We start from the raw sequence: 21,800 nt of genomic DNA, 5'->3' as shown, positions 1-21,800 counted from the left end.
AGAAAGATGAGAGAGAAGATAGAATTAGAGAAAAAGCAATTAATTGAAATGGAACAAATTAATTGAAATGGGATTGCTTTTACTTCCCTTGCTTGAGTGGCGTGCAACATTAAACAAATCAATCATGTCACTCATACTCTCTCTCTCATTTATGTTTCCAATGCTAGTAAATTAAAATTTGAAATCCATCCCTCAATAAGAAATGGAATCCGTTGGAAGCATGGAGCCAATGTGCTTTCTTTCATTATGTTTCGGACCAAGCATTGGATCTTTGGTTTGATATGGGCTTAATGTTGAAGTTTAATAAAAACTGGCCAATTAAACACAAATTTCATCAGCCATATAACATGCCATACTTTGAGCAAGACTTGATTTTTAAAGGCACATTTGGACTTGCAGTGATAAATCAAACTGGCCCAAGAATAATAATTCAGCCATAATAATCAAAGCACTTTTTGTATCAATGCTGAATATTTTTCATCAAGTTGGGCTAGCCAATATTTTTCGGCCCAAGCAGAATCTGCATTGCAAAAATTAATTTAATCAACATATATAAATTAATATTTTTGCAATTAATCATATTAATAATGTTTAGTCATCACAAATATTAATTTAGAGTTTTCCACACTCATCAAGTCATTTTTACATTGATTGCGTGAATGATCATTTAAAATAACGAATGTAATTAAAGTATTAAACTATTACATAAAAATTAAACTCATTTTGTAATGGACTTGTATCAAATCCCCAAAAAATTGTAACAGTGGACTTTTTCTGCCTGATTGAAAACTTTTAATAGTATGGAATTGATAAATCGTGTTTAGCATTGTAATTTTTCTTGAACCTATAAATTTATTATTTCAATTCTTAAAGAAATTATTTGGTATTTTTTTTTAAATAACGTATAACTGTATAAATCTACTTCAAAATTTGTTAAAGACCTATTTTTCTATTATTTAAAAAAAGTTATTTTCTTCTGATGATATTGAAATTAAAGCACCAAAAAAATCTGAACTCTGTTCTTATATAAGCCAAAGTAAGTTTACTTGATGGAGTCAATGATATGAAACAAATTAAAGAGAGAAGATTAAGTATAACTCTAGAATGCAAGTTAGCAAACTAAAATATTAGAGACAAAGATGTCAAAACCTTGAGTGTGACAAAGAGAGAGTTAAGTTTGTGGAGGATAACCAAGCACAGAGGTTTTTAGATGCAGCAGTTACATTCAATAGCACCATTTTAGAAGCTAAGTATGGAAAAATTACTTGAATATCTCAGACTTCCTGCATGTGCTTTGAACTTTGAAAGGGTCTGCAGAAGCCGCCACAATCAATAGTTTTCTTGTCTTCCCCTAAATGAACGGCAATTCAATATCACACTCTCATGAGTATGATTTATCATCACTATTAGAATTAGGAATAATACATCCATGTCACTTATGCAAGTGCCTTACTTAGAACACCTCAAACAAGGAAGTTTGTGGTGGTAATGAAAGATAAAAGATAACGAGAAAATTAAGCATGAAAGACATCAATGCAAGTTGTTAACAAAGTCAAATAGTAATGACAAAAATATACTATCAAGGAACTTCCGCGAAATGAGAGGCAATATCACACTCGCAATAATACAAATGCATGTAACGTTACATGGTGCATGTCTGTTACATACTATCACCATCACTGCTTCACTATAAAAACCGATTAGAGTGTCCCAAACATTTCATCCACTGAAACCTACTGCTATACGATCACAATAATGGGGTTCTTCTGTTCTCTTACTTTCTCCATACAGTTTCTTCTTCTCTTCTCATCCTCCCTGTTCACAAACTGTTTTACTTTGAATGATTTAACTACTACTCATCAGCATGAATGCCATCAACATGAAAGCAATGCCTTGCTCAGCTTTAAACAAAGCTTCTTCATAAGTAAGTCTGCTTCCTATAATCCTTTCAGTTATCCTAAAACTCTCACCTGGATTCCAACCACAGATTGCTGCTCCTGGGATGGCATCGAATGCGATGAACTCACAGGTCATGTCATTTCCATTGATCTTAGTAGCAGCCTGCTCTATGGTTCCATGGATCCCAATAGCACCCTTTTCTCGCTTGTGCATCTTCAAAGCCTTGATCTTTCAGACAATGACTTCAATCACTCGCAAATTCCAGCCTGGATAGGTGACTTGTCACAACTGAGGCATTTGAATCTTTCTCAATTTGGTGAAACCACATTGTCAGGTGAAGTCCCAACTCAAATTTCCCATTTGTCCAACTTGTTGTCCCTTGATCTTCGCAGCTATATTAATCCACAATTTGATTTTCCATTAATAAACTGTTTACAACTCAAAGAATCCACTCTGCAAAGCTTAATTCAAAACTCAACAAGACTAGAACAACTTCGCCTTAATTTTGTCACCATTTCATCATCATTACCTCACACGCTCACAAACCTTACATCTCTGCAAAAACTCTCTTTTCGCCATTGTGAACTGCATGGTGAGTTTCCTATCGGAATATTCTCTCTTGCAAACTTAACATCTTTGAATTTTGGGGAAAACCAAAATCTGCAGGGCACATTACCTGCATCCATTGGAAACCTGACCAATTTAGCTCTCTTGGCTCTTGAAGATAATAGCTTTCATGGTGAAATCCCTCGCTCTCTTTTTGGACTAGAGAAGCTTGTAGATTTATTTCTATATTCTAATTTTTTCGAAGGCCGCCTAGCACTTGACATGTTTTTCAAACTAAAGATGCTTAATACTCTTGACTTATCTGTCAACAAATTGTCTTTGTTCTCACAAAATAGGGCTGTCAATGTGACAATCCTTCCTCCAATTCAGTGGTTAGGATTGAGTCAGTGCAATTTAAATGGAGAAATTCCAACTTGGATAATGAATCTAACCACTTTAAATCACTTGGATCTTCGTGGAAATAATCTTCAAGGTGAAATTCCATATTTCCTCTTCAAGTTAGAGAATCTTACAGGCCTTGATCTAGGTAGAAATTTATTCGAAGGACAGATCGAGCTTGAAATGCTTTCAAAGCTCAAAAAGCTTACTGTACTTGGTTTAGGCGGAGGCAACAAATTATCTTTTCTTGAAGGGAACAACACTTCCATTGTAACATTTCCTTCTCAAATTCAATTTTTGGATTTAAGGTCATGCAACTTAGTTCATTTTCCCAATTTTATACAGCACTTGCAAGAGTTGACTGATCTTTACCTATCAAACAACAGCATAAAGACAATACCGAGTTGGTTATGGAACAAAACAACTCTTCAGAGTTTGGATATTTCCAACAACCTATTGATAGGAAAAATACCCGCCTTGATATGTAATCTACAATCACTTGGGTTTCTTGATTTATCTTCCAACAATTTAATTGGCAGGATTCCATCATGTTTAGGAAGCTTTAGCCGATCTCTTCACATTTTGAGGCTCGCGGGAAACAAATTGATAGGTAATATTCCTCAAAACTATGCGAAAGAAAATGCACTTCAGTTGATTGATTTTAGCTCAAACAAGTTGTGTGGTCAATTACCAAGATCATTTGTCAATTGCAGAATGCTAGAGCTTCTTGACGTAAGTCATAACCATTTCAATGATTCATTTCCTTTTTGGTTAGGATCTCTCCCTAATTTAAAGCTCATTTTTTTACGTGATAATAAATTTCACGGAGCTATAAAGTGTCCATTCAAATGCACATTTCCTCAGCTTCGTATCATTGATCTTTCTCAAAATGATTTTTCTGGAGAATTGTCATCAGAAACAATCAAGAATTTCAAATCGATGACACTTTCCAACACAAGCCACCAAGTACAGTTCAAGGACGACGTTTATCAATTGCAACATACTTGGGTTGATCTTAGTTTGTTTGTAATTCGAATGCATAACAAAGGAGTAGTCATGAAGTATCTTGGGCGTCAATACTTTCATTACATGATTGCCATTGATCTTTCATGTAACAAAATTTTCGGTGAGATTCCAGATATCATGGGAAGTTTGAATGGTCTTGTTGTGCTCAACTTGTCCAATAACATGTTTACTGGCAGCATCCCATCTTCCTTCGGAAAGCTTTCAAATCTCGAAGCCTTGGACCTTTCTGCCAATAGCCTGTCAGGGGAAATCCCCCAACAACTCACAGAGTTAACATTTTTGGAATTCTTCAATGTGTCTTTCAACAATCTCTCGGGTCCAATCCCAGAAAATAGACAATTTTCCACTTTTCAAGATAATTCATTTGAGGGAAACAATGGTTTATGCGGGTTTCAATTGCTGAACAAATGTGAAGATCGTTCTAAGCTTCCACTACCAACAATACCTGATGGTGATCAAGACTCTGAGTCAGGATCTTTCTTTGAATTGTATTGGATGGTAATTCTAATTGGATATGGGGGTGGCCTTGTTGCTGGGTTAGCACTGGGAAATGCTTTTGCTGGAGATGTTTATAGGTTGCTGAAGAGGATCTTTTAAGTCACAAGTCTAGATGTTGGTTTTTTCATGTGTGTAATCTTAGACTATTTTTATTTTTGTGTGTTGCATTTGAAGTTGTTGTGTTCCTTTTATGTAAGAGTCTGCTATGTGTATACCCAAATAAAAGTAGGCAAGGAAAAAAGATAAATATAGTCTGTTATATATCTATTTTGTTTTGCTATTTTTGATGTAAGAAAAGTCATACATTGTGTTCTTTGCTTAAATAATCCATTTCCCTTTGCATACTCTCTCTCATGCTTATGCCAAAACAGGAAAACTTGTAAAAGGTAAAGACTAAAGAGAAGCAATTTTTTTTTCCAAAAAAAGTATTCGCTGATATGAATAAAAGCTTAAGTAGGATCAATTTAAATGCTAAATGTGAGAGAAGAAAAAAAAATATTTATTATAGAAATACAGATGGATGGAGAATAGTTGGATGGAGAAGTGTTTGAGAGTTTAGTAGTACTTGAGTCTCAAGTTTAAGGTGTTGGGAGTATTGGTGTGAAGGCTTCAAGCATGTTATGTAATTACTTAAATCAAAGTTGGTGACAACATTAATTCCTCTGTACTCAATTGCTGTTATGTCATAGGTTCGTGCTGCTTCCTCTTGTGTGCCTGGTGCCTGCATTAGTTAAAAAAATGTTACTTCCATTTTTCCTTTTAGAGGTTGGTTAAACTTGGTTTTCGAAATTGCAAATGTGTTTCTTCTATAATCCTCAGAATTTTAAAATTAACCTTTAAGACCTGAAATTATTTCATAAATAATTATATTTTATAGTCAGTCAACTGTTAGTCAACTTGGTGTTGGCCAGTGATGTGAGATGCTACATTGTATGCTAACATGTTAGCTGATATGGCACATCAACAAAACTGTTGTTGTTAACCGATCAAAGACTAAAATGACTAAGGGAATATAATTTTAGGGATTAAGTAGTAAATTTGAAAATTAAGAGACTTAAGCACGCTTGAAACTTTGAGTGAGCAAATTGAGCCTTTGTTGAGTTGTGTTGATTTTAACATACTGTATGTATGTTCCAAGGTAAGGATATTTGTTTCCAAGAACTATTCCATTCTGATGATGCCTGCAGAACATTGACAAAGCATTAGTGATTCATATCCAACCCCAAAATGCACATTTGTGCCGTGTTCATAAAGACTACCACTACTCTTTGTGCAATAAAACTTTATTGAAAGAAAATCATATAATGTGTTCTTTGCTTTTGTGCATTCCTGCTATTTATGTTTTGTATTGAGAATTATTTCATATAGGTTGCTTTTGGATACCCAATCAGAAATACAAGATAGCTATATATAATTAATTTCCACTATTAATAAATACAAAACGTATGAGTCTTTTCTTTTTTTGGAAAATAAAAATTATGTGTATTAATAGGGCTGGAAGTGAGTCAAGCCAGCTCATGAGCCAGCTCGAACTCGACTCATTAATAGCTCAATAAGTTGAACTCGTGAGTGGATAAGCTCAACTCATTAATTAGTGAGCTGACTCGATTATATATATTATATTAAAAATATAAATTAAATACATATAAGATATGTGTATTAATAATTTAATAAGAACAGTTAGTATACAGGTGATGATATTTGACTGCTCTACGTTAATTGTTGTGACTTGAGAGTTTTGCTCATTCACAGGTTTATTTAGAAAAAAATAAAATAAAAAATGAAAAACGAAAAAAGGTTTGGCAATATGTTTCAATTTGTATGGTATTGCTCATGTAGTCGCTCTTAAGTGCAAGCAAGGTCGAAAAAACGGTGTTCATAAACGAAGCATCCCTTGAGCTGTGTTAGGGATATCAGCCAAGTTAGAGAAAGTTAGTTAGACTAATGAACGGTTTATGGTTGTAAATTAAGTGTACAGAAAAATATATAAAGTTTTTGCAATAATATATAGTATATACCATAACATGCTGATTTTAGAAGTAACATTCCACTCATGTGTACTTGATAAAAAGTGATAAAACAAATAGTTTTAAAAATTTTTACAATTGAATTGAATTATTGAAGGTCTTTAAGAAATAAAAAGTATCAAATAAGTTCGAAGAAATTTTATAATTAGACTTGTACCAAATTTTTTAAGAATTGTAAGCGTGGACTTTATTTGTCCCTGACAAATGATAAGCATGTTTAGTATAATATTTTCACTGACTTATAAATCAGGAGTTTCAATTCTTGAAGAATTTATTTGATATTTTTTTTTTCAAAAAACGTGTAAGTTTACTAGAAAATTTGTTAAAGACCTATTTTTTCTGTTATTCTAAAAATAGTTATTTCCTTTTGATAATATTGAAATTAAAGCAACAAAAAAATGTACACTCTCTCCCTATATTATAAGCCAAAGTAATTTTACTCTATGGAGTCAATGATACTAAAGAAATTAAAGAGAGAAGATTAATAATAACGATAGAATGCAAGTTAGCAAACTCAAATATCAGAGACAAAGATCCAAAACCTCGAGTATGAGGAAGAGAGTTATGTTTGTGGAGGATAACCAATGCAAGTACAGAGGTTTGATGCAGCAATTACATTGAAATAGTACCATTATTTTAGAAGGAATCCAACGTAAGCTAAGTATGGGAAAATGACATGAATGTCTCAGGCTCTCAGCCTTCATGCATGTACTTTGAACTTTGGAAGGGTCTGCAGATACCGTGTCCCCAAAATGAACGATAATTAAGGTTTGAAAGGTACCTGCGGGTGATGACTATATATGAGTAGAGAAGTCATGAAGGTGCATGTACAATTATTATGAGAAATTTAAGCATGAAGGGCGTAAATGCAAGTTGTTAACAAAGTCAAATAGTAGTGACAAAAATATACTATCAAGGAACTTCACTATGAAGTTGTAACAAGGGACAAGATAGTTCAGTTTGCCGAAGGCATTTAATGAAGCCGGGGGCTACTCTGCATAGTATCACCATAACTGCTTCACTATAAAAACCGATTAGAGTGTCCAAACATTTCTTCCATTGAAACCTATTTCGATACAAATGACCATGATGGGGTTGTTGCATTCTGTTGCTCTGGCCATACATTTTCTTCTCCTCTTCTCATCCTCCCTGTTTACAAACTGTTTAACTTTGAATGATTCAACTACTACTCATCATCATGAATGCCATCAACATGAAAGCAATGCCTTGCTCAGCTTTAAACAAAGCTTCATCATAAGTAAGTCTGCATCTTACAATACTTTCAGTTATCCTAAAACTGTTTCCTGGATTCCAACCACAGATTGCTGCTCCTGGAATGGCATTGAATGCGATGAGCTCACAGGTCATGTCATTTCCATTGATCTTAGTAGCAGCCTGCTCTATGGTTCCATGGATCCCAATAGCACCCTTTTCTCGCTTGTGCATCTTCAAAGCCTTGATCTTTCGGACAATGACTTCAGTCACTCGCAAATTCCAGCCAGGATAGGTCACTTGTCACAACTGAGGCATTTGAATCTTTCTCAATATGGTGAAACCACATTGTCAGGTGAAGTCCCAACTCAAATTTCCCATTTGTCCAACTTGTTGTCCCTTGATCTTCGCAGCTATATTGACCAACCGTTTGAAAATCTAGTGATCAACCAATTACAACTTAAGGTATCCACTCTGCGAAGCTTAATTCAAAACTCAACAAGACTTGAACAACTTCGCCTTAATTATGTCAGCGTTTCATCATCTATACCTTACACTCTCACAAACCTTACATCTCTGCAAAATCTCTCTTTTCGAAACTGTGAACTATGTGGTGAGTTTCCAGTTGGAATATTCTATCTCCCAAACTTAAGTTCTTTGAATTTTGCGGAAAACCAAAATCTGCATGGTGCATTACCTGCATCCATTGGGAACCTGACCAATTTAGCTTGCTTGGCTCTTGGAAAAAATAGCTTTCAAGGTGAAATCCCGCAGTCTCTTTTTAGACTCGAAAATCTTGAACATTTGTCTCTGGGGTATAATTTCTTTGAAGGCCGCCTAGCACTTGACATGTTTTTGAAGCTAGAGATGCTTAATGTTCTTGACTTGTCTGGCAACAAATTGTCTTTGTTCTCACAAGTTAGGGATGTCAATGTCACAATCCTTCCTCTAATTCAATGGTTAGGATTGAGTTCATGCAATTTAGCTGGGGAAGTTCCAACTTGGATAATGAATCTAACCACTTTAAGTTACTTGGATCTTTCTCGAAATAATCTTCAAGGTGAAATTCCATATTTCTTCTTCAGGTTAGAAAATCTTACAGTTCTCGATCTATCTAATAATATATTGGAAGGACAGATCGACCTTGACATGCTTTCAAAGCTCCAAAAGCTTATTTTTCTTTCTTTAGGCGGAGGCAACAAATTGTATTTTCTTGAAGGGAAGAACACTTCCAGCGTAACATTTCCTTCTCAAATTCAATCTTTGCATTTAAGTTCATGCAACTTAGTTCATTTTCCCAATTTTATACAACAGTTGCAAAAGTTGACAGATCTTTTCATATCAGACAATAGCATAAAGACAATGTTAGATTTTGTTATTTTCATGTGTGTAATGTTAGATCATTATTCATTTTCATTTATGTGTTTTCATTTGAAGTTATTGTGTTTATCTCGTGTAAGAGTGGGTCATGTGTAATTCCAAATAAAGTAGATAAAGTAAAAATATAAATATAGTGTGTTATATATCTATTTTTCTTTTTCTATTTTAAAATAAGAAAAGTCATACATTGTGTTTTTCTGCATACAATAGTCTATTTCCATACAAATAATTCATTTCTGTTTGTATACTCAATCTTTTGATTATGCCCATGCAAGATAGGATAACTGTAAAAAGTAAAGCAAAGCAATTTTTTCAAAAAAAAAAATCATTAATTTGAATCTAATTATAAGTAGGATAGATTGAGCAAACAATAATAACAAAAATGATATTTTCTTAAAAAAACTAAATTACAGCCAGCATTATATTATAGAGAAAGAAAAAGAAACAAGCTAATATAGAAATACAGAAAACTAAGAAATTTTTTTATGGAAAAATATTGAAAGAAGAAGAACTGAAGAAGCAATGATGATCAATCTCTCTCTTCTTCATAGTAAGAGCACTGATTTTTATTTTTCTCATAGGAATCAAAAGGAAAGCAAGAAATGAAATTACAACCCCCCCCCCCCCCCCATTAATAAGGACAATAATCTCTTTCAAAGCAAGCACAGAACAACCTGTCAAGTGTACAGAACCATAGTCTCAGACTCATGAAAAATAGAGAGCTGAGTTTTTTGGTGCTTCTGATTGTAAAGGAAGTTTGGATCAGATGATTCTTAACTTTTAAGAAAAGCATAATTAACAATGGTTAATCCCTTTTATATATGTTAATGGTTCAGATATAACAACAAAATAAGATCTTTTTAACTGTGAATTATTGCATATTCATATATTCTTGCCAACCATGATTTTTCTTTAATTTTAGCAATTATTATTGACATCCGTTGTAAAATTTAAAGCTATTGAGATATGAAAACATAACAAATCGATATGTCCATCATCTTTTACATTATTGTCAGTATAACTTAAGTAATTACTTAATCAAAGTTGGTTACAACATTAATTCTTCTGCACTCAATTGCTGCTATGTCATAGGCTCGAGCAGCTTCCACTTGTGTGCATACATTAGAGGAAGTAATTTCTTTTTAGAGGTTGGTTGAATTTGGTTTTAACAAAATTGCAGATGCGTTTCTTCTTTACTTCTCAGAATTTTAAAATTTTAGTTTTAGACCTGAAATTATTTCGGAAGTAATTTTATTTTGTAGTCAACTAGCATTGTTTAGTGCTCCATTAGCATGACAAATGGCATTGACTGATAATGTGACATGCTCCATTATATGCACAAAATGTTTTAATGGAACCGAAAGTGAGCAGCACTTCAATTAGTTTAGAGAAATTGATCAATAATCCAACTAGAGATGGACGTATAAGGAGGGATGAGTATGACTGATCATTACTATTGTCAATTGGAATTTAGCATCACCAATTTAGAAAAATCTTAGAGTCGTAAGATGAAATGAATGATCACATTATTCCAATTAATCAAAACCAGAAAGCACTATCAGTATTTTTCTTCTCTTGCCCAAAATGCACGCAAAAATTATCAAAACACCATCCTAGTTGGCGCTTAAGTTCTAATTTAAATTTCATAAGCAAATTTCATTTAATTTAATTTCAATTAAGCTAAGTATTATATTGCTAGAAATACACTTTCGAATAAAATAGGAGTTGAAGTTAAGCATTAGACTATAGTCTACAGAAAAACATCAAAGTAAAAAACATTTGCTAAGAGAGTTTCTTTTTAAAATGATGCAGTATATTAGTTGATTCTTTTCTGCTTTGTTCCTTCATTTGGTGTTTGGTGCAAGCTAGAAAAAATGGTATTCATAGTAAAAGCATCTCTTGGTTTGTATGCTTCAAGCACACCTCCCTTTCCCTCTCTCTTTACACTGATTTATTGTGCTGTTTTCAGAGTCATGTACTGTGTTCTTAATAAGATACATGATTATTGGTCTTTGCTAAGCTTTATTCAATTCTTTATGACTCAATAACTGCTTAATTCATTTTGATTTTCTATATTTTACATCATAATTGTTGAGCCTAGTTTGATTTTTGTTAAGTTATGATGACAAACATTGTTTTGGGTGGAAAGCCCAATATAGTTTAATGAGAGTGTTAGTGATGCAGGCCCAAAGTATCCAAGTTCAAAATTGCTTTAGTCCAAGTCCAACAAGTGCTTCAGCAATGAGCCAAAGCTCATCCTCACAGCAACGTCCATTATGTTATATGGCTTACTAAAAGCTAAAGGAAGACAGCTGGAAAAAAGAAAAAGGACAAGTGTTGGTATAATAAAGCAACAAGGACAGCTAGTACACTATCATCACTCCAAGGACACAAGGGAACAACCACTAACTCAAGGACATCAGCTGAGCACTGCTAAGGATCGTGGTTGAGCAAAACACCATCGAGCAAGAACACACAGAAGCAGTTAGGAAATGGAGCAGAATGGAAAAGAGGAACATGCCAAGGATGAAAGAAACACCAAGGACAGCAGAGGTAGTGGTGAAGCTCCTCGGACAGCAGAGGAAGTGGAGCAGGATGAAGAAAGGACTGCATGCCATCAAGGACCACTCCAACGGGCAGCAAGGAAAAGAAGAAAGGAAGAAGCTACAATGAAGCCTAGCTGAAGATATAAAAGAAGCTTCATTCCCATTTCTGAAGACAAGAAAGAGAGCACACACATTCAGAGCATCATCTCTAACACAGAGCTGGAATCTCTTTCTTCTACTCAAGCTTAATTCTGATTTATTGTTATGGCTGTCTTGCGTTTTTCTTTGTTTAAAAAAAAAGGCAATCATGTGAGGATCAAAAGCCAAGAGAGAAAAGGCAAGAGTGATGCAGAAATAGCCACTGTTTATTTTTTGATGTAATCTGGGTTTATGAACTAGGATTAGTTCCCCTTTCCAAGTTGGGTTAGCACTTGGTGAGAATTGAATCTGTGTAGATTCCCCTTCCAAGTTGGGATAGCACTTTGGGGTTGCTAAGCTTTGGTGAAGAAAGCTTAGGGGTAGATACTAGTTGAATTAGGGAGTAATTCAATAGTATTGGTGTATGTAACCTGAGAATTATAGTGAAAATTCCACCATGGTTTGTGGTGGAGACTGGATGTAGGATTCATGGCACAAAGAATCCGAACCAGGATACATGCTGGCCTCTTTCTCCTCTTTTCTGCACTTTTAATTTTCTGCGTATGAGACTATTTCAAATAATCTCCTGCAACTCGAGCAACAGCAAAAACAGAGTTTGAAACTTAAAGTTTTAAGCTAACTTGATTCAACCCCCCCTTCTCAAGTTCAACTAGAATCATCAATTGGTATCAGAGCCTGGTTTCAAGAAGACAAGCTTCACAGCTTGGAGTAAAGATCCATGGCCAACAACATGAATCCCAACATCGTGGCTTTCACTCTCACTGAAGGGCAGTCCAACAACAGACCTCCCTACTTCAATGGCAGCAACTACTCTTACTGGAAAGAGAGAATGAGAATCTTCGTGCAGTCGATCGACTACAACATCTGGAAGATCATTCTCAATGGTCCAGACGTTCCCACCAAACAGAATGCTGATGGAGAAGTTGTGGCAAAGGAGGACAGCGAATGGACAGAAGAAGAAAAGAAGAAGGTTGAACTCAATGCCAAGGCAATCAACCTGATGCACTGTGCAATTAGTTTTGAAGAGTTCAGAAAAGTGTCAAGGTGCAAAACGGCTAAAGAAATCTGGGATAAGCTCAGACTCACTCATGAAGGCACTAAGCAAGTGAGGGAGACCAGAATTGACATGCTGATGAAGGAGTATGAAATGTTCAGTATGAAGGAAGATGAGAGCATCGATCAAATATTCGAAAGGTTCTCAATAATCATCAACAATCTGGACGCCATGGGAAGAAACTACTCTGAAGAAACCTTGGTAAGGAAGATTCTGAGGAGTCTTACCAAGAAATGGGAAGTGAAAAGCACAGCCATCTCTGAAAGGAATGATTTGATCAAAATCACCTATGATGAGCTGAGAGGCAAGCTGCTGGCTTATGAAACCACTCACATGTCTCAAGACAAAGATGACAAAAAGAAAAGTATAGCACTAAAATCAAGAATGACAGCCCAAGGAGAAGAATCTGATGACAGTTTCTCAGATGAAGAAATGGTGCTCTTTGCAAGGAAAATGAGAAGACTACTAAGATACAAAAACAAAGGCAAAGGAAGCTCTTCATCCAAAGAGGTCAAGAAAGATCAAGTCAAGTTCACATGCCATCACTGCAAGGAACCTGGTCACTTCAAATCAGATTGCCCTCAACTTAAGAAAGGCGAAAATTTCAAGAAAAACAAAAAGAAGGTGATGATGGCAACATGGGAGGACTTGGAGAACGACACCAGCTCAGAAAGCTCAGATCAGGAAGCTCAACTATGCCTGATGGCAGATCATGATGATGAAGATGAGGTAGATCTCTCTGACTTATCTATTGATGAACTGCACTACATTATCAAAGACATTTCTGTGAGCTCTAAGAAACTCTTGGATAAGTATGCTAAATGTAAGAAAGAAAATGAGACTTTGAGGACAGAAAATGATCTTCTTTTGAAAAAGGTTAAGGCAAATGAAACTGACAATGAAAAGTTTTTAAAAGAAGAAAACATTGTCTTGCGAACTGAATTAGAAAAATTCAAACTCAAGCATGAAGTTTCTGCCTCCACTGATTTGATTTCTGAAAACAAAAGGCTGAATGAACAAATAAAAAGTTTGAATGAAGACTTAGCAAAGTTTGTTCAAGGTTCTCAAAATCTGAACAAACTACTTGCTTGTCAAAGGTTTGGATCTGAAAAATCTGGACTTGGATTCATAGAGGAAAACAAGGTTGTTTTCAAACAAAACTTTAAAAAATCTGAAGCCTCCTCTTCCAAGCTTTTCAAACCTAAAGGATTCAGCAAACCTAAAAAATCAGTAAGCAAGAATCATTGCTACAAGTGCAACAGAAATGATCATGATCCTCCTCAATGTTTCATCTTTCTTAAGTCTTTTGGTAATGATAGTAAGCTATATAAAGTTGTTCATGATTTTAATGCTCTTGGGCAACCAAGAAGATTTCACATCAAAGGATCCAAATGGATTTGGATACCTAAGGTTAGTTGAAGAACATGCAGGTTTGCCTTGCATCCAAGAAGAAAATGGACATGTGGTATCTTGATAGTGGATGTTCAAGGCATATGACCGGAAGGGATACTTTCTTCATTAAACTCAACAAGTATAATGGAGGATTTGTCACCTTTGGAGATAATAGTAAAGGTAAAATAATTGCCATTGGTAAGGTTGGCAAAGATTTTTCAACTTGCATTGATAGTGTCTTTTTAGTTGATGGGTTAAAGCATAATCTATTGAGCATAAGTCAACTGTGTGATCTTGGATATGCTGTAACCTTTAGAAAATCTGATTGTAGAGTCATAAATGAGAAAACAGGGGCTGTTTTATTTGTTGCCAAAAGAAGTGACAATGTTTATGGTATCACTCTAGATGATCTAAAAGTTCAAAATGTAACTTGTTTCTCTTCAATGGAATCTGAAAAATGGATGTGGCATAAGAGGTTAGGACATGCTAGCATGTTCCAAATCTCTAAGCTTGTAAAGAGAGGCTTAGTTAGAGATCTTCCTAATATAAAATTTGATAAGGACATCATTTGTGATGCTTGTCAAATGGGTAAACAAATTAAAACCTCTTTCAAACCCAAGGAAGATGTCTCTACTAAGAAACCATTGGAGTTGTTGCATCTTGATCTGTTTGGACCTACTAGAACTCAAAGTCTTGGAGGAAAGAGTTATGGCATGGTAATTGTGGATGACTATACTAGATTTGGCTGGGTGTTCTTTCTTGCTCATAAACATGAGGCCTTTTCTGTTTTTGAAAAATTCAGCAGAAAGATTCAAAATGAAAAAGGTTCAAAAATTATTTCAATAAGAAGTGATCATGGTAAAGAATTTGAAAATCAATACTTTGAATCTTTTTGTGATGAACAAGGCATATCACATAACTTTTCTTGTCCAAGAACACCTCAACAAAATGGTGTTGTTGAGAGAAGAAATAGAAGTTTACAAGAAATGGCTAGAGCTATGTTATGTGAATATGAAATCCCTAAGTTCTTATGGGCTGAAGCTGTGAACACAGCTTGCTATGTTTTAAATAGAACCATCATTAGGAAGTTTTTGAAGAAAACACCATATGAACTTTGGAAAGGGCATCCTCCTAATCTTAGTTATTTTCATGTGTTTGGCTGCAAGTGTTTCATTTTGAACATCAAAGAAAATTTAGGAAAATTTGATCCCAAAACACATGAAGGAATTTTTCTTGGTTATTCCACTAATAGCAAGGCCTATAGAGTTTATAACAAGAACTCCAAAACCGTTGAGGAAACCATGCATGTCACATTCTGTGAATCTAACTCTGTTCCTAGTGTTTTCATTGATGATAGTCCAGGTTTTGAAGTTCAAGTACCTAAGAACAGTGAAACAGTTCCACAAAATCCATGTTCTCATGAAGCTGCACCTGCTAGCAACGAAAATCCCAATTCTGCAGGAGACAATTTGGAATTATCTCCTGTTTCTGCAGAAAATACTGATGCAGAGGCCATTGTTGACCAAGAGGAATCTGAATCCTCAAACCAGTCAAGAAGACCAAGAGAATGGAGGTTTCTGAAAAACTACCTTGACGAGTTCATAATTGGAAATCCCTCAACTGGTAGGACCACTCGTTCATCTTTGAAAAGAGCCGAATCCAACAACATTGCTCTTCTATCAAAGATTGAACCTCAAAACATCCAAGAAGCTCTTGCTGATCCATCTTGGGTGTTAGCCATGAAGGAGGAATTGCAGCAATTTGAGAAGAATCAGGTCTGGTCATTAGTGCCTTATCCAAATGGAAAGAAAGTCACTGGCACTAAATGGATTTTCAGAAACAAGCTGGGTGAAGACGGATCCATAGTCCGAAACAAAGCCAGATTGGTTGCTCAAGGATATGATCAAGAGGAAGGGATTGCTTTTGATGAATCATTTGCACCTGTAGCTCGAATGGAAGCCATCAGATTGCTCCTTGCATATGCAGCTCATTGTGGTTTCAAATTGTTCCAAATGGACGTAAAGTGTGCTTTCCTCAATGGCATAATAGATAGAGAGGTTTATGTGGCTCAACCACCTGGGTTTGAAAACAAAACTTTTCCTAACCATGTTTTCAAACTAGCTAAAGCCTTATATGGTTTAAGACAAGCTCCTAGAGCTTGGTATGAGAGGCTTAGCTCATTTTTATTGAAAAATAACTTTCAAAGAGGAGCCACTGACACCACTTTATTTATTAGAAATTATCATGATCATTTTATTCTTGTGCAAGTTTATGTTGATGATATTATATTTGGTTCGGCTAATGAGGATTTGTGTGCAGATTTTGCTAAGCTTATGACCAATGAATTTGATATGAGCATGATGGGAGAACTCAATTTCTTCCTAGGCCTGCAAATCAAGCAAACTGCAGAAGGCATATTCATCCATCAAGAAAAATATGCAAAGGAACTTGTCAAGAAGTTTGGGCTGGAATGTGCTAAGCCTATGGGAACCCCCATGCATCCTAACATCAAGCTTGATAAGGATGAACATGGTAGAGATGTTGATGAGACTCGTTACAGAGGGATGATTGGATCCCTAATGTATCTAACCTCCTCAAGGCCTGATATCATCCAAAGTGTTGGAGTTTGCTCAAGGTTTCAATCAAAGCCTAAGGAGTCACATCTCTCTGCTGTCAAGAGGATCATCCGATATGTACTTGGTACCACTAATTATGGGTTATGGTTTCCTAAGACTGATTCTTTTCAATTAGTGGGTTTCTGTGATGCAGATTTTGCTGGGGATAGGGTCGATAGAAGAAGCACAAGTGGCATGTGCTGTTTTCTTGGGAAATCCCTCATTGTTTGGTCTAGCAAAAAGCAAGCTACGGTAGCACTTTCAACAGCCGAAGCTGAGTACATTGCAGCCTCCTCTTGTTGTTCTCAATTATTATGGCTGAAAACTCAACTAGCTGACTATAAATTGAATGTCTCAAACATTCCATTATTTTGTGACAACATGAGTGCTATCAATATTTCCAAAAACCCTGTTTTGCACTCAAGAACAAAGCACATTGAAGTTTGTTTTCATTCTATAAGAGAACATGTGCAAAATGGAAATTTAGATATTCAGTTTGTTAATTCTGAGGGTCAGCTAGCTGATATATTCACCAAACCATTGATAGATGAGAGGTTCTGCAAGTTGAGAACTGAACTGGGCATTCTAACTTCATCTCTGTTTTCTTAATGTTTCTGATAATGAGATCTTTTGTATTTTGTCTCATAAATCGCGGTGAGATTTTTTGGCAGATGATGAGTAACCTTCATTGAGTCACTATGAAGCCTACTGGATTCAGGCCTGAATGATGAACATCTCGTGCTGGAGCAGTCTCGACATATGAGCTTTCTTTACTGAATCCAATTAAGCCCATTTCATAGTTGTTTTTTTCATTTTTTGAAAATAAGTTTTTGGGCCTCATTTAACATTTGTTTTCAAATCCAAATTTTATTTTGCTTTTGTTCCCATCTGCAACGTACAACAATTACAGCTGTTACTTCCTATGCGTTTTCAAAGTTGGGATTTTTATTTTTTCAAGGTGCAACCTTTACACTTCTCTAAGTTTATAATAACTTCCCACTGCATGCATCCATTCACACCACACTCTCCACTCTCCACTCTTTCATCTTCTCCGAACCAGTGCTTCTATAAATATGGCTCGAAAGAAGAGAGTTGCTCACAGAGGCTCCCACAGCGGCACCCACCGTTCTGATCACACACACTCTTCTCCCTCTCATTCCCCCACTCATTCCTCTCCATCTCCACCACCAAACCCTTCTCCTGACATGGCCCGCACGAAGACCACTGCTCGCCGCCCTGGCGTTGCCCCTCGCCCTACACCTCCTCCTCCTCCACCAAACATGTCTCAGCCTAGTTCTTCCAAACCTAGCTCTTCCAGAGGAAAGAGGCCTCTTCACGAAGACGAAGAGACTCGCCCCACTCAGAATCGCCATACTCGCGGTACAGTCATTGGCTTTGACCTCCGTCCTGTTGCTGAACCTAGACTCTCAAATCCTATTGCTTACAAGTCATTTTATGCTGATTTTCCTGATGAGTCCTTTGATCGTCGTCGTTTTCAATCTCTCATGAACTATCTGTTTTTCTGCAAAGATGTTTACAAGCGTAAACTCTGTCCCTCGAAGCTTGTCAATCTTGACAAACTCCATAGGAAAGGCCTGAACTTTACCCCATTGTTTGCATATCAAGGTTGGACATCCATACTGTCCATCAAAGAGAAAATTTACCCTGATTTGGTAAAACAGTTCTATAGCAACATGTCCTACAAAGAAGGGAGAATCGCCTCTTTTGTTAAAGGCAAAGTGATTATTCTTGACAAATATCACCTAGGCAAAGCCCTAGATTACCAGGATCGAGGCCCTGATGTCTACACCTCTGGTAAGTGGGACGAAACACTCAATGTTTCATACTTTGATGCCCTAAGTACTGTCTGCATTAATATCCCTCTCTTAGAAGGTAACACTCCAACTCATAAGTCTCTTGGTCCAGTCCGTGCCCAGCTGCATAGGATTGTGAACCATGTCATCTTGCCTCAGAGCGGCTCTTTTCAACGCGTCTCATTCTGTGACACACTGGTTTTGTATGCACTGCTTTCAAAAATTCCCATCTCTTTTGCTTACTTACTTGTAAGGCATATGTATGCTTGTGTTAGTACTAAAAATGCGTTACCATATGGCATGCTTCTTACAAAAATTTTTCAATACTACAATGTTGATTTTGGGGCTGAAATTGCCATAGATTGTAACTCATATATTAAAGGGGGTGGTGCAGTAAAGAAAACAGCTCCCAAGCGTCGCCAAACTGATGACAGCACTGATGTTCCCTCTGTTGATGAGGATCCTCTGATCCCCCCTTCCACATCCACTACAATCAAGGTCATGACCCGCATTCTGAAGAATGTGCTTGAAGAATTTATCAATCTGACTGACCTTCTTCTCCATCATGGTGCTGAGCGCAAAAGGAATCAAGTTTTGGAGGAGAATGCTCTTAAGAAGACCAAAGGAAGGATTCGCATTCTGAGGGACTTTGTGGAGGATGTTGAGGTTGGCCTCACCACATCTGACAATGAGGGGGAGGACGATGGAACCTCTGATGAATCCAACTCTGATGCCTAGCTCTTGTTATCTCATATGCGAATATGACTTGTTTTCATTTTGAACTTGTTTATTTTACTTTCTTTTGGATGACTGTAACTAAATCACTCTGCTACTTGGACTAATTGCACCAGCCACTAACAAATTTTGTGCAGGTTTTTCCTTTCCTCCCTTGATGACAAAAGGGGGAGAAAAGAAAAGGAATGTTAGTTTTGGCTTAATAGTTAAGAACAATGTTTTGTGGTGCTATGATTTATCATGTTTTGCTATGATTTATCCTGTGTTGTGCTTAGTGTTAATTGCTCTGTGCTTACATTACTGTGATATAGCGTTTGGAAATATTGGTCTTGGCTGTTTTTAAGTTTTGTTCAGGAAAAGATGTAAGCCATGGTCAAGGGGGAGTAATGCTAGCATTCAGGGGGAGCAACTCACAATCCGGATGTCATCAAAGGGAAGTGTTCTTAACTCATTTAATTTTTTAATTTCCCTACTTTATCATGTTTGTCATCAAGGGGGAGATTGTTGAGCCTAGTTTGATTTTTGTTAAGTTATGATGACAAACATTGTTTTGGGTGGAAAGCCCAATATAGTTTAATGAGAGTGTTAGTGATGCAGGCCCAAAGTATCCAAGTTCAAAATTGCTTTAGTCCAAGTCCAACAAGTGCTTCAGCAATGAGCCAAAGCTCATCCTCACAGCAACGTCCATTATGTTATATGGCTTACTAAAAGCTAAAGGAAGACAGCTGGAAAAAAGAAAAAGGACAAGTGTTGGTATAATAAAGCAACAAGGATAGCTGGTACACTATCATCACTCCAAGGACACAAGGGAACAACCACTAACTCAAGGACATCAGCTGAGCACTGCTAAGGATCGTGGTTGAGCAAAACACCATCGAGCAAGAACACACAGAAGCAGCTAGGAAATGGAGCAGAATGGAAAAGAGGAACATGCCAAGGATGAAAGAAACACCAAGGACAGCAGAGGTAGTGGTGAAGCTCCTCGGACAGCAGAGGAAGTGGAGCAGGATGAAGAAAGGACTGCATGCCATCAAGGACCACTCCAACGGGCAGCAAGGAAAAGAAGAAAGGAAGAAGCTACAATGAAGCCTAGCTGAAGATATAAAAGAAGCTTCATTCCCATTTCTGAAGACAAGAAAGAAAGCACACACATTCAGAGCATCATCTCTAACACAGAGCTGGAATCTCTTTCTTCTACTCAAGCTTAATTCTGATTTATTGTTATGGCTGTCTTGCGTTTTTCTTTGTTTAAAAAAAAAGGCAATCATGTGAGGATCAAAAGCCAAGAGAGAAAAGGCAAGAGTGATGCAGAAATAGCCACTGTTTATTTTTTGATGTAATCTGGGTTTATGAACTAGGATTAGTTCCCCTTTCCAAGTTGGGTTAGCACTTGGTGAGAATTGAATCTGTGTAGATTCCCCTTCCAAGTTGGGATAGCACTTTGGGGTTGCTAAGCTTTGGTGAAGAAAGCTTAGGGGTAGATACTAGTTGAATTAGGGAGTAATTCAATAGTATTGGTGTATGTAACCTGAGAATTATAGTGAAAATTCCACCATGGTTTGTGGTGGAGACTGGATGTAGGATTCATGGCACAAAGAATCCGAACCAGGATACATGCTGACCTCTTTCTCCTCTTCTCTGCACTTTTAATTTTCTGCGTATGAGACTATTTCAAATAATCTCCTGCAACTCGAGCAACAGCAAAAACAAAGTTTGAAACTTAAAGTTTTAAGCTAACTTGATTCAACCCCCCCTTCTCAAGTTCAACTAGAATCATCAATAATTTTGAAAATGAGATGAATGGCAACATTTTTTCTTGCTCAAAATGCACGCCAATATTTCTAGCTACTTCTCATAATCCAGAACTGTTGCAAGTAGCGTAAGAAGCACTACACAAGTATCAAATAATTTTTGAGAAAATTGTGTAATGGACTTGTATGAAAACCCCACAGAATGGTAATGGTGGAATTTATATGTCCCTCACAAAATGATAAATCGTGTTAAAGACCAATGCATATTATTCTAAAGAATAAATTGCCATTTGTATCCATGAAAGATACGAAGCTGACAAATGTATCCATATAAGAATAAAATGACAATTGTACCCACGGAAGATAGCTTCCATGTGCCAAGAATACCCTAACGGACCAACGTCCGGGTACTCTTGGCACACGGAATCCATCTTCCTTGATTATAATTGTCGCTTTATTCTTATATGGGTACATTTGTCAGCATCTGTATCTTTTATGGGTATAAATAGTAATTTATTCTTATTCTAAAAAAAAGTTATTTTATTTCCTTAAATAATATAAAATTAAAGCACCAATGCAAAGATATCTGAACTCTCTTCCTGTATAAGCCACAGTGAGTTTACTTAGAGTCAATGATATGAAACAAATTGAAGAGAAAAAATTAAGTCTAACGATAGAGTTTACTTATCATCACTATTGTCTATTGGAATTTAGCATCACCATCACTGCTTCACTATAAAAACCCAT

General features: G+C 36.3%; 3 protein-coding genes across 3 annotated transcripts; all 3 read left to right on the top strand.

Annotated features, from left to right (window-relative positions):
- The first annotated feature begins 1,706 nt into the window (after positions 1 to 1,706).
- On the top strand, positions 1,707 to 4,712 carry LOC107635298 (receptor-like protein 7). Its single transcript, XM_088483528.1, has 2 exons — positions 1,707 to 3,454; positions 3,761 to 4,712. Exons 1-2 carry the CDS (start codon positions 1,756 to 1,758, stop codon positions 4,465 to 4,467), a joined length of 2,406 nt encoding a protein of 801 aa, XP_088339654.1. The 5' UTR covers positions 1,707 to 1,755; the 3' UTR covers positions 4,468 to 4,712.
- A 2,721-nt stretch (positions 4,713 to 7,433) lies between these two features.
- Positions 7,434 to 9,083, top strand: LOC107637261 (receptor-like protein 40). Its single transcript, XM_016340691.3, has one exon. The coding sequence runs from the start codon at positions 7,476 to 7,478 to the stop codon at positions 9,081 to 9,083; it is 1,608 nt and encodes a 535-aa protein (XP_016196177.1). The 5' UTR covers positions 7,434 to 7,475.
- Positions 9,084 to 12,410: 3,327 nt separating this feature from the next.
- Positions 12,411 to 14,165, top strand: LOC148569477 (uncharacterized). Its single transcript, XM_088485077.1, has one exon. It carries the CDS (start codon positions 12,411 to 12,413, stop codon positions 14,163 to 14,165), a length of 1,755 nt encoding a protein of 584 aa, XP_088341203.1.
- The last annotated feature ends 7,635 nt before the right edge of the window (positions 14,166 to 21,800 follow it).

Source organism: Arachis ipaensis, chromosome B4, assembly GCF_059453495.1.
Source record: "Arachis ipaensis isolate K30076 ecotype BB chromosome B4, ASM5945349v1, whole genome shotgun sequence".
NCBI classification, from domain to species: Eukaryota; Viridiplantae; Streptophyta; class Magnoliopsida; order Fabales; family Fabaceae; genus Arachis; species Arachis ipaensis.
The sequence above is the reverse complement of the archived record's forward strand: the minus strand, read 5'-3'. Positions and strand labels throughout refer to the sequence as shown.

Coding starts and splice junctions, on each gene's coding strand:
- LOC107635298 (XM_088483528.1), top strand. CDS start 1,756: ATGGGGTTCTTCTGTTCTCTTACTTTCTCCATACAGTTTCTTCTTCTC. Junction 3,455..3,760: donor CGCGGGAAACAAATTGATAG/GTAATATTCCTC, acceptor AATTGTCATCAG/AAACAATCAAGAATTTCAAA.
- LOC148569477 (XM_088485077.1), top strand. CDS start 12,411: ATGGCCAACAACATGAATCCCAACATCGTGGCTTTCACTCTCACTGAA.
- LOC107637261 (XM_016340691.3), top strand. CDS start 7,476: ATGACCATGATGGGGTTGTTGCATTCTGTTGCTCTGGCCATACATTTT.